General features: G+C 35.6%; 1 protein-coding gene across 7 annotated transcripts in view; it reads right to left on the bottom strand.

The window, feature by feature from the left end:
• The window catches only part of SMAP1 (small ArfGAP 1), a 274,830-nt gene that overhangs the window by 97,180 nt on the left and 160,190 nt on the right, over positions 1-17,460 (bottom strand). For 6 of the 7 annotated variants that reach the window (XM_074237307.1, XM_074237313.1, XM_074237308.1 and 3 more), the window contains one exon: positions 15,221-15,301. The exons of the other annotated variant lie outside the window; for it this stretch is intronic. In XM_074237307.1, coding sequence (XP_074093408.1) covers positions 15,221-15,301 — 81 coding nt within the window. The remainder of the gene's footprint in view (positions 1-15,220; positions 15,302-17,460) is intronic. 7 annotated transcript variants of the gene reach the window in all.

Genomic DNA, 17,460 nt, shown 5'->3' with positions numbered 1-17,460 from the left:
AAACCAAGGGAAAAGTTGCTAGAATTATGAAGGTATTATCAAAAGATGATAAGACTGGTGAGGTCTCATCATTTTTGGCACAACAACCTTCACAAACTCATAGGCATCACAAGCCTCATTTTTTCTCTGTATTGAACATAGTATATATTTATAATATATAACTCATAACTATAAACTTTTGCCAGTACAAAAATAAAAATAAGGCTATTAATATTTTCCAAATGCTTGCTCCCAAATGACAGTTTATTATCCTAGCTATCCTCAGACAGAATTTGCAAATTCAAATTTATCATGATTGTTTACAAATTTTGTTTTTGAATTTATAAGTTGGTATAGGAAATTTCTTTGTGGAATGAAAATGCTTTTTTCTGTTCTTAACTTCTCCTAATGCCAACCAAGATGGGGTCCAGTTTTTCTGACAAATAAACTATCACTCTTTCTGACACTAAAATGCCTTCAAATAAATCTAATTTTTAAACTGCAGATTTACTTATCAAGGTCAAAAAAGGCATATTCCTTCATGCAAAAATATTTTTTTCATTCAAATTTAGGCAATTCTGAGAATATAGCATTAGAAAAGTTTGAAGGAAAGAAAGGATTTAAGAACCTCTTCTTGACTCCCTCAGCCTTGCAAATACATTAAAATATTTTTAAGGGTCAGGGTTATGTCTTTGAATTTTCCCTACTACTTGCCACAGTATCTCTCAAGAAATAAACAGCAGATTACTGAACTGTTTATTCTTATATAGTTGAAATTCCTCACTAGAACTTTGGATTCAATTCCTGATTCTCCAAGTGCTGAGAGATGGGTTTCATGAACTTCCAGCAGTCTCCCAGCCTTCACCTCTATTTTCTAACCCACTACCCCCCATCACCCTTCTTGATGGCTCATTGAAAAGTACTAGCGGGGTGGAGCCAAGATGCCAACAAGAGAGGAACTTCTCTAAAAAGCTTTCTCATAAAACTTCGAAACTAAGGACTCAAACTAAACTCTCAAGAGACAGAACCCACAGAGGGACCCAGTGAGGAAGTTCTCCTACTCAAAGTAACCTGGAAAAGAGTGGAAAGGCTCTGCTCCCCAGGGTTGGAGGGGCTGCCCGCCACAGGGGTGGCCCGCCAGAGTGAAATAACTTCAGCCTCCTGGAGGCAGCCCCAGGGCACTGGGAGCTCTGGCTCACAGCAGCGGGGGAGTCTCCTGACCTAAGCCCCAGGGAGCACCAGGCACAAAGTGGGGAACAGCAGGGGACCTCTGCCAGAGCAAGCACATGAAACCCAGACCTCAGGGCACACAGCGAACAACGAGGTCTTTTGGCAGCCCAGATCCAGGAACAGAAGCAGGTGGAGCCCCCAGGGCATGAGAGCATTGAGCTGAGGGAGAGGAGTGAAGAGAAAGAGACTGCAGAGCTCTGTCCTCTGCCCCTGGAACAGACTCTGGGGCTCTGACCACATTCAGATCCTGATCCCAGTCTAGGCCACCCCATAGAACAACAGGGCCCCCCCACCTTGGCCCCGTGGCAGAGGGGGGGCGTTTATGGTCATTCACAGACCAGGAGGGAGGACAGAAACTCACACACCGAGACCCTTCTGGGAGTGTCCCAAAAGCTCAGGAAGCACCCCCAAAACAGGCTTAGGCTGGGAAAATGAGCAAGCAGAGAAACAAGAGGAAGACCATTGAGAAATACTTTGCATATGAGCCCAAGAAGGATCAAAATACTCAGTCTGAAAATCAGGAAGCACAAGCTCCTGCAGCTAAAGACTCCAAGAAAAACAGAAATTGGGGTCAGGCTATGACAGAGCTCAAAAAAGACTTTGAAAATCAAATGAGGAAGTTAGAAGAAAAATTGGGAAAAGAAAGGAGAGAGGTGCAGGAAAAACATGAAAATTAAGTCAGCAGCTTAGTCAAGGAAATCCAAAAAATGCAGAAGAAAATAGCATGCTAAAAAAAAAGCTTAGGTCAAATGGATAAAACAGTTCAAAAAGTTATTGAGGAGAAGAATGCTTTAAAAAGCAGAATTGGCCAGATGGAAAAAGAGATAAGAAAACTCTGAGAAGAACAAATCCTTCAGACAAAGAACAGAACTCAGGGAAATTGATGAATTTACCAGAAATCAGGACTCAATACTTCAAAACCAAAAAAAAATGAAAAATTAGAAGAAAATGTGAAACATCTCATTGAAAAAACAACTAATATGGAAAACAGACTTAGAAAAGATAATTTAAAAATTACTGGAATACCTGAAAGTCATGATCAGGAAAAGAGCCTTGACATCATTTTCAAAGAATTACTACAGGAAAACTGCCCTGATATTCTAGAAGCAGAGGGCAAAATAGAAATGGAGAGAATCCACCAATGCCCCAGAGAAAGAGATCACAAAAAAACAATCCCTAGGAATATTATAGCCAAATTCCAGAACTCCCAAGTCAAAGAGAAAATATTACAGGCAGCCAGACACAGTTCAAATATCATGGAGCTGCATTCAGGATCACACAGGACTTAGCAGCAACTACATTGGAAGCTCGTAGGGTTTGGAATATAATATACCAGAAAGCAAAAGAGCTTTGAATGCAACCGAGAATCAACTACCCAGCAAAAGTGAACATCCTCTTCCAAGGAAAAAGATGGACTTTCAATGAACCAGGGAAATTTCAAAGGTTCCTGTTGGAATGGCCAGAGCTGAACAGAAGGTTTGATCTTCAGATACAGGACTCAGGTGAAGCATGGAGATCGAAGGAGAGGAGGAAAATATGAGGGACTTGATGATGAACTGCATGTATTCAAGCATAGAAAATTGACACTGATAATACTCATATGAACCTTCTCAGTTAATAGAGCAGGTAGAAGGAGCTTTTATATTTGAAGCACAGGAGAAAGCTGAATTTGAAGATAAAACATGGTGTAAAAATGGAGTCAATAGAAAAAAAAAAGAGAAATGTAATGGGAGAAAGAAAAAGGAGAGGGAGAATAGGCCAAGATATCTCATATAATAAGTTTTTTCTTTATTACAATGAGCTATTGCAATTATATGGAAGGAGGGGAAGGCAAAGGGGAATGAGGGAAACTTCTCTCTCATCAAAGGTGGCTAGGAGAGGAAACAGCATATATATTCAATAGGATATAGGCATCTGGAGTAAGAAAGAGGGGGGAGACAGGGGGAAGGGGTGGAGATGTGAATAAAGGAGGAGTGGATGGACCATGATGGGTGAGTGGTCAGATATAAAACATTTTTTTTTTTACTTCTTGCAAGGGCCTGGGATTGGAAGGCCTGTCCAGGACCATAGGGCCAGGTGGATGCTGTGCCTAAGGGGTGGTAGGGGGGCTCGAGGCCTCTTGGCCTCAGGGCCAGGGATCTGTCTGTTGCACCACTCAGCAACCCTACAGCAGAGTCAGAGTGAAAGGAGAGAGAAAATATAGTACATGGTAGTGGAGAAATAAGAAAGGAGGGAGTTGCGATCAGCAATGGCAACAGTGGAAAAATATGGAAGTAACTTTTGCCATGGACTTATCATAAAGAATGTGATCCACCTATGACAGAGTTGTTGGTGTTTGAACAAAGACTGAAGCACATTTTTTATTATTATTATTATTTTGGGGGGGGGTGCAGGGCAAATGGGACTGGGCGGCCTGCCTGGAGCCGCATAGCAGGGTGATCTTTGGGTGTCTGAGGCCGGATTTGGACCTGGGTGCTCCTGGCTCAAGGGCCAATGCTCTGTCTGCCACCCAGCCACCCCTACTATTATTACTATTTTATTTTGGGTCTTTTTTCTTCTTTTTTTGGTTTTTGCAGGGCAGTGGGGTTGCATGTCACATGGCTGGATATGGGCTCTGGTGCTCCTGGCTCCAGGGCTGGGGCTCTGTCCATTGTGCCACCTGGCCATACCTATAATTATTACTATTATTTTTTTTTAATTTTAATTTTTTTCTGTCCCCTTTATCACTCAAGCCAAGTCTATATTTTGTGGGGGGGTATTCTGTTTACTCTTTAACAAGAATATTTTATTAATGTATAAAAAACATTTGTACAAAAGGAGAATATAAAAAAAGGAAAGTACTACTACTCCTTCAAATTTTGAGGATTAAAAATTGATGACACCAAAATTCTTAACCTGTGTGACTAAAGAAATAGTGGTGACATTAATGGAGAGTAAGAAAGAAAGAAAAAACAAAGAAAAAATGGAAAGTTAATTCAAGGGAAATATAAGTGTGACTTGAGTTTAGTTAGTTGAGAACAAGACAGTTAAATGGAAATATGCAGTAAACAGGCAAAATACAGTTCAAGTAAATGGATAAAACTAATATCAGCACAAAAGTATGGGGATAAATCTCAACTCTAAGGAATACTGTAGTTCAAAGAAAAGCAAAGGGTCAACTATTTAATAAGTCTTGAGAAACACTCAAGAAATCAGAAAAGAATACAGAAGAGAATGCTAAAGTAATACAAAGATCAAAGAAAGAAAGAGTTTTGGAAGAGTTTCAAAAGAAAGAGGAGAAAGTAAACAAAAGTAAACAATAAAGCAGAATAAGAGACTTTATCGGAAAAATAAGAGACATTAATAGAAAAAGTCCAAGAGATTTGGCATGTTAGATCACAGGGAAATTCTATGAAACATGAGATTTCCTACCACAAGAAAACATCAGACTTCATATTGTCAAGAGTCAAAATTTCTTTGCACAAGTCCCAAGCCAAACACTTAGTTGTACTGGAACACAAAATTAACAGGATGACTTTAGGTCACTTAGATCTCTAAATCTGTTTCTTTCTCTATAAATCAAGATAATCATATTTGCAATACTATTATGTGTGAGCTCCTGGAGGATAGGAATTATCTTTCACTTCTTTCTGTATACCCAGCATTTAGCACAATGCTAGGCACACAGAAGGTACCTAACAAACGTTTGCTGACTGATAAATTGCTTTCTACTTCATAGGGTTCAAATAATGAAAACACTTTTACAAAGTGTCATATAAAACATGAATTATCATCAATTTTTTAAGGAAAAGACAGACTAAACAAAGATCATTTGTTTCTTATAAGGATAGATGTGCTACTATGACTTTATCCAAAAAAGATAAGTGAAGTAATCCAAGATGCTAGTCAAAGCAAGATATGAATAACAACTCAGCAAGTCATATTATTAGGCTCCAGTAATAAAATCCACCCACTCAATTAATATCATATCAGAATTAAAATGATTTCTAAATCTAATTATCTCTACTCTACATTTAATATTTTTAAAAAATTGAGCAAACTATTATTGCGTAATTCAACACAAATTTCAAAGTTCAAATTGAAATGTCTAAACTTCATGTATATTAAGTCAATTTTAACAAGATTAATAATCATCATGCACAATGTAACAGTTTTGTTAGCATAATACTTTGTTAGAAAGTGGTTGCAATACTATAAAGTGAATTTCTTGTAACTTATGAATCATTTGTCAAAAAGTTACGGTCCTAGATACATGCTACTCAATATTGTATGCTTATGATTTGATTTTTTAAACCTGAAAAATATTTCTGCCAGAGAAATTCTTCATCAGTTTCTCAAAACATGTAGAAAACATGTTTCATAGATTTGGTGCTAGAAGAGATCGCAAAAGGCTGTATGGTAACCCCATCACTTTACAGATAAAGAAACTGAAATTGGGGAAACTGTGACTAGCCTAAGATAGATGGTGACTAAGGAGGAATTTGCAACTAAGTACTCTCCAGCACCAAGTCAAACATTCTTTTCCAATGCATACCCAATACCCAAGTGATAAAGTAAAATCAAAGGGATAACATTTTGAAAGCACTGTTCATTTGACCAGCTCTGAAAAGTTTGTTCCAGTCAAGATATTTGAATAGTTAAGAACCTGTGAAGAATAGGTCTAGTACAGTGTTCCTCATCTTACTGAACCTAATATAGGATATTCTTATATAAATGCATAAAAGGTAGAGAATCCTTGACTTAAAATGAATCTCATGGAGTATCAGCATATTCAAAAGTTTTCTTCGAACAGTCTACCCATCTCAACAGATGATACTGGTTACATAGTAATTAATTCTGGCTATAAATTAATTGTAAAAATGAGTCAAAAAGTTCCAAATTATCAAAAGGTGACCATGTCAAGGAAAGAAACAATTATCAGTCTGAGACAAAGAGAGTTATGGCACAAATTTGAAAACAGAAGTTATTAACTATGTTGAGACTAAAGACAATTGTTGTTATGAAGGAACCTTAGGAAGACAATTTTAAGAAAGACAATTTTGTTAGGAGACTATGCTAGAAAAATTAAGATACTTATTTTCAGTAAATCTACTATGCAAATGGACAGAAAGAATAGAAAAACTGAAATACTTAAGATGCTTATGCTATGTCATTAGTTCTTACTAATTACAGTTAATTAACTTACAAATTGAAGTTAATTAACAAGCAGCTATTAAATACCTGCTAGTATATGGACACAATGACAAAATTGCTTCCAATCTGGGGAACTTGAACCTAAATACTCAGTTACAAAATAAATGCAAGGTGCAACAGAACACCAGCAACTCAGGGAATAAACTGAAAGTTAAATTTTTAAAAGAAAATTCAAAAGGGAAGGTATTAAAATTTTGGTGAGAAGGAATAAGAGAAAAGGAAAAAGAAAAATATAAATCATTAGCTTTCTATAAAAAGTGTTATTTGAGTGATTTTTTTTTTGAAATCACAGATTCAAAGAGAGAAAGAGGCTATTTCAGAGGGAACAGGAAGTGAAATGGCATTGAGGTAAGAAATGAGACCTCTTGGTTGAAGACCAGAAAGAAGTAGCAGAGTTTTAAAGATAAAGTAATCAATATGGTTGGAAAACCATGTTAAGGATAGGATCTAAAGGATTTTAAAAGCCAAATGGAAGAGCTTGTATTGATCCTAGAAGAAATAGGGAGCAGCTTTAGGGGGTGTAGCTGATAAAGCACTGGCCTTAGAGTCAGGAGGACAGGAGTTTGAATCTGACCTCAGATGTTTGCCACTTAATAGCTGTGTGACCTTGGGCAATACACTTAACCCTGACTGCCTCGCATTCAGGACCATCTCTAGTCATCCTGATTAGTATCTGGCCACTCAATTCAGATGGCTCTGGAGGAGAAAGTGAGGTTGTAGTGACTGACCACAACAGTCCATCACTCATATCCAATTCATGTGTTTGTTATGACATCATCTCCCAGATGACATAGTCTTCTTTGAGAATGAAAGACAAATATCATCATCATCATCATCATCATCATCATCATCATCATCATCATCATCATCATCATCAGTGAGCAACTTGAATTTGAGCAAGCATGAGTAAGATTTTTGAGAGCTATATGAAGAATGGACAGGAGAAGGAAGAAATTGGAGACAGGAAGTTCAAAGGAGAAGTGATGAAGACCTGAACTAATGAAATTATTTTTAAAAATAAAACTTACTATTATTATTATTACTAATATCATTATTACTAATGATTATAATTAGTTATTGATACTATATTATTATTAAATACTATATTGAATACCAGTGATAACAGTCATTGTTCTTTCACCCCTTAATGGAAATGCTCCTAGTTTATGCCCATTACGTAAAATGCTTGTTGATAGTTTTAGGTAGATACAGCTTATTACTTTGAGAAAAACTCCATTTATTCCCATTTCTCTAGTGTTTTTAAAAGGAATGGGTACTGTATTTTGTCAAAGGATTTTTCAGCACCTATTCAAATAATCCTATGATTTCTGTTTTGTTACTGATAAAGTCAATTATGCTAATTGTTTTCCTAATATTGAGCCATACCTGTCTACCTGGTATAAATCCCAACTGATCATGGTATATTATCCTAATAATAACTCGTTGTAATCTCTTTGCTAAAACCATCAATGTTCATTAGGAAGATCGGTCTATAATTTTCTTTTGTCTATCTTGACCTTTCCTGGTTTAGGTATCAGCACCATATTGAAGAAATTGACAGAACTCCTTTTCCTATTTTTAAAAATAGTTTATATAGAATTGGAATTAATTGTCACTTAAATGCTTGATAGAATTCTCTTGTAAATCCATCTGGGCCTGAAGATTTTTTAATTTGTTCTTTTTTTTCTATCTTTTTTAGTTTCATGTCAAATTCATTGATCTCTTCTTTATTTTATTCAGATAAGTACTTAGAGATATAAAATTTCTCTTAAAAACTGCTTTGGCTGAATCCCATAAATTTTGGTATGATATCTCATTGTTATCATTATTTTGGGTGAAACTGTTGATTATCTCTATTTGTTAGCTTTCACAATAATAGAAGAAAAAGAAATTGAAGGAATTAGAATTGGCAATGAGGAAATAATACTTTCCACTCTTTGCAGAGGATGTAATGGTATATACCTAAGAGAATCCTAGAAGATCGACTAAAAACAACTTGAAACAATTAACAACTTCAACAAAGTAACAGAATATAAAATAAATTCACATAAATCATTAGCATTTCTGCATATGAACAATAAAACCCAAGGGCAAAAGACAGAAAGAGAAATTCCATTTTGGGGCAGCTAAGTGGTGCAGTAGACAGAGCACCGGCCCTGGAGTCAGAAGTACCTGAGTTCAAATCCGGCCTCAGACACTTAATAATTACCTGTCTGTGTGGCCTTGGGCAAGCCACTTAACCCTATTGCCTTTTGCAAAAACTAAAGAGAGAGAGAAATTCCATTTAACATAAAATACTTTGGAATCTACCTCCCAGAAATTATATGAATCCAATTACAAGAAACTTTTTACCCAAATAAAATCAGATGTAAACAACTGGAAAAACATGAATTACTCATAGGTAGACCAAGCCAAGATAATAAAAATTACAATTCTATCCAAATTAAATTACTTATTCAGTGTCATCCCAAAAAACTATTTTAGAGAGCTAGAAAAGAGTTTAAAAAATTCACTTGTAGCAAGGGGAAAAAAGAAAAGAAAGGTGATCTAGCTGAACCAGATCTCAAACTATATTAAAAAGCAGCAGTCAAAAAAAAAATGCAGCAGTCATCAAAACTGCCTGGTACTGGTTAAGAAATAGAGCAATGGACCAGTAGATTAGAGCAGGTATAAAAGAAACAGTAGTAAATGACTATAGTAATCTACTGTCTGACAAACCCAAAAACATTATCTTCTGGGCTAAGAACTCACTATGTTAAAAAACTGCTGGGAAAACTGGAAAATAGTAATGACAAAAACTAGACAAAGACCTACATCTACCACTCTAAACAAAAGTAAGGTCAAAATAGATAGAGGATTAACACATAAATGACAATATCAGAGAACAATTAACAGATCAAGAAATAGTCTGTCAGATCTAAGGAAAGGGGAGAAATTTATGACCAAACAAGAAATAGAGAACATTATAAACTCCAAAATGGATGATTTTGTCTATATTAAATTAAAAAGGGTTTGCACTAATAAAACCAATATAGGTAAGATTAAAAGGAAAACAGAAAACTGGGAAATAATTTTCCTGGCTAATGTTTGATAAAGTCCTCATTTTTAAATATAGAGGAATTAAATCAAATTTGTAAGATTACAAGTCATTTCCCAATTGATAAATGGTCAAAGGATATGAACAGGCAGTTTTGAGATGAAGTAATTAAAGTTATATATAGTCATGGGGGAAAATGCTCCAAACTATTATTGATTTGGGAAATGCAAATTAAACAACTATGAGTACTAACTCACACCCATTAGACTGGTTAAAATGACAAAAAAGGAAAATAATCAATGTTGGATAAGATATAGAAAAATTAGGACATTAATGCACAGTTGGTGGGATTGTGAACTAATCCAGTCATTCTAGAGAGCAATCTGGAACTATGCCCAAAGACCACATATGGGGTTTTCTTTTTCTTTCTTCTTTTTTTTTTTGTTTTGTATTTTATTTTTTTCAAGTTACATGCAAAAATGGTTTTCAACATTAATTTTTGTAAGATTTTGAGTTCCATATTTTTCTCCCTCCATTCTCTCTCACTATCCAAGACAGCAAACGATTTGATATAGGTTATACATGTACAATTATGTTAAATATATTTCTATATTAGTCAAGTTGTGAAAAAAAGAATCAGGGAATAACATGATGGTATACTTAGAGAATCCTAGAATATCATCTTAAAAAACTACTTGAAACAATTAGCAGCTTTAGCAAAGTTGCAGGATATACAGTAAACCCATATAATCATCAGCATCTCTAAAAATTACCAACAAAACACAGAAGGAAGAGGTAGAAGAAGAAATTCCATTTAAAGTAACTAGACAGGGGCAGCTAGGTGGCGCAGTGGATAGAGCACCAGCCCTGAAGTCAGGAGTACCTGGGTTCAAATCTGGCCTCAGACACTTAATAATTACCTAGCTGTGTGGTCTTAGGCAAGCCACTTAACCCCATTTGCCTTGCAAAAAAAAAAAAAAACTACTAAAAAAATAATAAAGTAACTAGACAACAAAATACTGGGAAGTCTATCTATCACGGAAAACTCAGAAACTATATGTAAACAACTATAAAATACTTTTCATAAAAATAAAATCAGATTAAACAAATGGGCAAATGTCAATTGTTCATGGGTAGGCAAGTTAATTTAATAAAAATGACAATTCTACCTAAAAATTCTACCTAGGGGCAGCTAGGTGGCGCAGTGGATAGAGCACCAGTCCTGGAGTCAGGAGTACGTGGGTTCAAATCCGGTCTCAGACACTTAATAATTACCTAGCTGTGTGGCCTTGGGCAAGCCACTTAACCCCATTTGCCTTGCAAAAACCTAAAAAAAAAAAAAAAAAAAAAAAAAAATCTACCTAAATTAAATTACTTAATCAGTGCCATACTAATAAAACTACCAAAAAATTACTTCATTTAATAGAAAAAATAGTAACTAAAATCATATAGAGGAACAAAAGATCAAAAATATCAAGGGAATTAATATAGAAAAAATGCAAAAGAAGGTGGTCTAGCCATACTGAATCTAAAATTATATTATAAAGTATCAGTCATCAAAACTGTTTGGTACTAGCTAAGAAATAGCGTGGTGGATCAGTGGAATAGATTAGGTGCAAAAGAAACAGCAGTAAATGATACAGTAATCTGCTTTTTGATAAACCAAAAGATTACAGTTTTGAGAATAAGAACACAATCTTTGATTAAAAACTGCTGGGAAAACTGGAAGATAAAATGGCAGAAACTAGGCATCTATCAATATCTCACAGCCCATATCAAGATAAAGTCAAGTCTCAGACAATAATTACCTAGCTGTGTGGCCTTGGGCAAGCCACTTAACCCCATTTGCCTTGCAAAAACCTAAAAAAAAAAAAAGGAGTGAACTAGAATATGCTAACCTAGAGACATTAAAGGATATCTGAGCATGTTAGTTGGCAGGTGAAAAAGTGAGGAGAGAAACTGAGGTTTATCATCTATGATAAGTTAAATTTTTTTTTTATTTTGTTTGGCAGGGAAGTTTTCAATAATAATGAACCAAGTAGTCACCCCAGGTTTTTAAAATTTAGGAGGCAAATTAATCCTTTTAGAGATTCACCTAAATGATTGGTTCGTCTTTAAAGCTGCTTATCTGTATTCTCTCTCTCTTTCTCTCTCTCCATCTCTCTCTCTCTCTACACACACACACACACACACACACACACACACACACACACACATCAAGATTTTCTGCCTAAGCTAAAGACATCGACTAAGTTGTATTAGTTTTTTTTTAGGTTTTTGCTAGGCAAATGGGGTTAAGTGGCTTGCCCAAGGCCACACAGCTAGGTAATTATTAAGTGTCTGAGACCGGATTTGAACCCAGGTACTCCTGACTCCAGGGCTGGTGCTTTATCCACTATGCCACCTAGCCACCCTAGTTCAATCCTTTTAAACCACATAATTCTGGACAGAACAGTCTATGCTAGCTACTCTACTTTTCTCTTTAAGTTCTTGTAACCAAGCTTTGGTCCCCATTATTCAATTGAGATCTCTCTATCTAAGTATCTAAGTATGTGAGATACCAGTGCTAGGGGACATAAAAACATGGTAGATGTTAAGTTTAGAGGGTCTTAGGTAATGCCTTGCTAAGCACTAAATTCTTCTTTATTTTCCCTGACCATGATGAATTAGACCCAGTGACCTACATCTTCTTTGATATACTTTCTTCCCACTGCTTACCCCAATCCTAGAATATACCATGATGGTTCACCTATTACTTCTCATTCTGTCTTCTATGTTGAATTCATATTTCTTTTCCTGCTTCTAACTATGGACTTTCCCATGATCTGAACTCTGCCCTCTTATCTACTTTCTCTGCTCTTTCTTCCTTGGTGGTCTCATTTACTATGATATTTTCATCTATGAACATTACACTGATAATTTCCTAAAACTATATTTTCAGCTCTGACCTTTTTCAAAAGCTCCAGTCTTAAATTCAACTTCCTATTTGACAACTCCACTCTGACAATCTCTCAAAAACAATGGGTTTAAAATCATTCTCATCATCTTCCCTTCTAAACTGTCCTCCTGACTTTCTTCTTTCTGCTAAAGGAAACATCAAGTGAGATAATTTGTGTAAACTTTCAAGTGATAATATTGATCTATAGATTGTTACAACAGCTTTGTAAATGAAGAAAGATAACTTATTCTCTTTTGTGAGAGTGGGGATGGGAATGGTTTTCCTGCCTCTGTTCTATTCCCTCTCCAATTCACTGACCTCCAGATAAATTCTAAAGTATAATTCTACATCTCATAAATACCTTAACTTTCAAAAGTTTACAAATGTCCATCACAGTATAAATTTCTAAGATTACCTTTCAAATTGTTTACAATATATGACTAACTACTGGCATTTCCATCTCACAAATATCTTATGATGTGGCTGGTCAAAGCAATGTTCCCTAAACATACTTTGTTCTTTCCTCAATAACCTTCCCTCTACCTGAAATGCTCTCTTTTTCTCGTCTTGACCTTTTAAAATCCTAGACTTTAAAGGTCCAGTTCAGAAACTTTCCAAAGGCCCTCAATCTAATTAGGCACTGATCCCTAGCTCTCACACCCTGAAAAACAGAACCAGAAAATATAACACACACACACACACACACACACACACACACAGAGAGCACAACAGAATCTTACCAAAGCATGAGACTGCACAAAGATTCCTCAAAACACCAAAGTATATTTTGTACTCAGGCAGATTAAATCTGCTCATGTTCTAATGCTTAAATTCTGACAAAAGATCATACCATATTCATCTATTTTTAGTTTTACTAGTTCTCCTATTCCATTTATCCAGTCTCAGCCTTAAGTATAAACTACATTCCTATGCCTTCGTTCCGAATTTCATTCTATAAAGCAGAAGGAAAAGAGCCTGAAAAGTCCTAAAGATGCAAACCTGAAAACTCCAAAGGTTACAACAAGGTAAATGACAAGGTCCAGGGTTCATAGGTATCTAAGTATGTCAGATACCAGTGCTAGGGGACTAGAGGACATAAAAGCATGGTAGAAGGTAAGTTTAGAGGCCTTTAGAAACAGTACAGAGCAGATGTATTCTACATATTACTGAAGAGAATAGATGTTCACTCCCACCTCATTCAAGAAGTACAACTTCTGTGGTGGCAGTGCTGGACAAGTTTTGGGATGACTTGAGGTTGGAGAAGAAAGTGAAGGAAGAAGGCAAAGGAGAAAAGCAAAAGGGGAATACAAACTATTCCAAATATTCCAACTTCTATAATCACTTTTTTTCCCTAGTTAACTGATTCATGTAGTTGTATACTACCTTAATGAGGGCATTCCTCAAGGATTTATCTTCATTTTTCCTTCTCTTAACCTAAGCTTTCTTCCCTTAAGAATTTGATTCATTATGATAGACTCAACTAAGCAGATGACTACCAAGCATATATTTGCAATCTGGACCTTTTACATCTGAGAAGTGGAGAGTCATATTTTCAAGTTATTCCTACTTACACTGCACTAACACCTCACCTTTTATGTATCCAAAACTAAATTTATCTCTTCTCCTTCTGAATTAACTATTTTTATATGTATCACCAACATCCATCCAGTCTCCCATCTTGATAACCTTAGGACTCTAATTTATGCATTCTGTGCCATTACCTCATGATTAATCAATTCCGATCAAATTCACATACAAAACATCTTAGTTCCAGCCTTAGTTTTCCAGTCTTATTCTCACCACACTGATAGAGACCTTTAACACCAGGTCTTCCTGCTTCCTCCGCACCTCCTTCTTAATTCAGCCCTTCAAGTCACAGAATAGCCTTTTGAATCCATAAATGTAGCCATGCTAATCCCACTCTTTGAAAATCTTCAGAAGTTTTCTTTTAATTCCTAAAGTTCAAACTCCTTGGCAAGACAATAGAGAGACTCCATATTTAGGCACATGTGATGTTTTTTAGTTTTCTTCATATTATGTCTCTCCATATACTCTACACTCTTTGTCTACCTTCTGTCCCTTAAATATGCTCCATACTCTCCCACTTACTGATTCAACTTATACTTCAGCTCAATGGACCTTGGAAGGTCCTTCTTTATTCATTTTCAGTATTTAAAGTTCAGTTCAAATGTCACCTCTTCAATGAGGCCTTCACTGATTTTCCACATTATAATGGTCCTTCATTTTTAGATTTCATATATACTTTGTTTTACAATTCCTTAATAAAGTTCTTATATAATGATGTGTATTTCAGTTACACAAACCAAACTATAAATAGTGCCTTTATTTAAACCTTAGATCACTCTCATATCCATACGTATCTGTTGAACAAACAAATCTCCATGGATCCTTCCCTGATCATCCCAAGAAAAAGTGTTCGCTCTCTCATATTCTCTCTCTCATATTCTCTCTCTCTCTCTCTCTCTCTCTCTCTCTCTCTCTCTCTCTCTCTCTCTCTCTCTCTCTCTCTCCCTCCCTCCCTCCCTCCCTCCCTCCTAAATTCATATAGTAATTTGTCTTTACTTCTTTTATTATTTATCACCTATTGCCTTTCTTTTGTGAAACATCGCATATAAAACAGTATGCTCCTTTGGAATGGGTGTAATATCTTATACATCTTTCTTCCTCCACATCTCTAGCCCATCATGCCTACCTAGTATTATAGACAAAAGACAATGGGTAGGCATTTGAAAATTTAATAAACACTCATATATTTAGACTATCATTTCTAAATACACAAGAATTCCTTATTCTCTTTTTTTAAAAATAAGAAAGTGCCTTACCTTTTCAGCAGAAATGGGTTTTGAAGGCTTTTCTGGCTCTTTCTCTTTCTTTTTCTCTTCCTTTTTTTTCTCCTTTTCTTTCTAAAAAAAAGAGGAAGAGAAACTTTGATGATAAATTATCAAAATAAGACACCTGTCAGAATAGTCAATGCTTCAGCTTGTTTCCCCTTACTTCTTTATTACCAGAGGGGGTCATCCTTTTGGGAGTGGAGAATGGAAGATGTGGGAAATCACAGGAAAATGAAAGTGATGAAAAATTTAATAAGCAACAGTAAATTATAATCCAAATAAATTATGAATATTATTTTTACAAAAACATATACTTCACAACTTAAGAATTATGTTCTGAATCACATGTCCAAATAAATTTTATTAATTAATTAAGAAAAACAGGCAAAGGTACTGTGAAAAGGGCAGCAGTTTTGCAGTTGAAATAACTTGCTTTGAATTTGGCCACAAACTAGCTATAAAAACTTTGGTCAAGTTACTTAACACCTTTGAGCTTAATTTCTCCCATTTGCAAAATATGAGTGATAATATCTATACTATTGTGCAGATATTGCTAACCAGAAAGCATTTTATAATTGCAGAGAGATACTTAAATAAGCTATTATCATGATTATACATGATAGCTAGGTGGCAAAATAAATACCATGCTGGTTCTAGACTCAGGAGGATTCCTCCTCTTCCTGAATTCAAATGTAGTCTCAGATACTTACTAGCTGAGTGACCCACACAGCTATAGGACACAAATGAAAAATGACTAAACAAAAAATGATCCCACATGTGTAGATGATTCTCTAAAACCAAAAAGCAACAGACACCAGTATTATTAAAGAATTTCTTTCTACTCAGTGGGTGAGATCTATATGACATGAAACAAAAAAAACACATCTCCTCTGAAAACTAAAAGGAAAGAATAAAAAAGAGAGGCTTATTTATGTTTTAATTTGGAAAACTGTTTCTCTAATTCCTTAAAGTATCCTTAGGTTGAACAGGCCACTTCCTAAAATCAATTAACATAATAGTTTTGTTTTTTATACAAAGGAAAGAAAATTAAATGAACAAATAGAACAAATATGGATTTAACAAGAAAGAGATATAAATAAAGCAAAGGAAAAATTTCACTAGTTTTGATATTAGAGGAAATGAAATTATGGATCTAAATTGTGTTTCAGAACAGAACTCTTGAAAATACACCATCATCACATTATATGGTCAAAATGGTAAATAAAACCTGCACAGTATATTCCAAAATTTCCTCAGTAGTAGCTGATTGAATGGCCCCAGTGTATGTATGTATCCACAGGAAACAACATTATCAATGGCCCTTAGGTTTCCAAATTATCTCAGAAGTCTATCACATTATTCAAACTATTGCTAAAGGGATGAGTCTTGATTCTGGGTTCAAAGATGAGACAGAGTACTACAGAAGCAGCAATCTAGCTAGTTTTTAAGCTAGATTGCTTATCAAGATAGAGATAGCATGCATGCCCCCCAGAGATCCTTTCTCAAGACTGGCATGTGCCCAAATACCTTTATGCTAATTTAAGTCACACCTGAGGTACCCTAATCAAGGCCTAACATATACCAAATAAATGCTCAAATAAAATGCTCAAATGTTCCAAATAAAAGCAGAATAAGAGGGAAAAAAAACACTGATTAATGCCCTCCAAATCATTAATGTCCTTTCTGAAATGTGGATGGGAGAGATGGGAGGTTGGTGAAGAGGCAGCAATGAATACATCGAGTTATATGTGATCCGACAAGGGCAGGAGAGCAGAACACTTCACCAGTCCTAGGCAAAATGCTGCTTAATGCAAGCTAAGAGCACATTCCCTTTGCTTTGAGTCACTTATCAGTAGTCCCACTCATTACCTACAGTAAAAACAAAAACAAGTCTTGGTAGTAGGGATGGCATTGGTATAGGAAACTCCAGACAAGCAAAATGGTTGCTGGTGGCAATTTCTCAGTGGCTCATAATCTTGAGTGTTGCCTAGAGTAAGAGGTATCAAACATGCAGCTTTTTACCTGCAAAATGGGCCAGAACTAGATTAAAATGTAATTGGTAAATATTTTACAAAATAAAAATTCAGTAGTACATAGATGATGGGTAGTTTCATCAGTCAATGCATTGCCTGCATGGTTCTTTGGGCTGAATGGCCTCATTTCTGTGAGTTTGACATCACTGACCTAAGACACTGAGAGGTTAATGATTTGTTATTGTTCATCCTTTTTCT

This window comes from Macrotis lagotis, chromosome 5, assembly GCF_037893015.1.
Source record: "Macrotis lagotis isolate mMagLag1 chromosome 5, bilby.v1.9.chrom.fasta, whole genome shotgun sequence".
NCBI lineage: Eukaryota > Metazoa > Chordata > Mammalia > Peramelemorphia > Peramelidae > Macrotis > Macrotis lagotis.
Note: the sequence above shows the minus strand (reverse complement) of the source record. Positions and strands in the feature narration are given on the sequence as shown.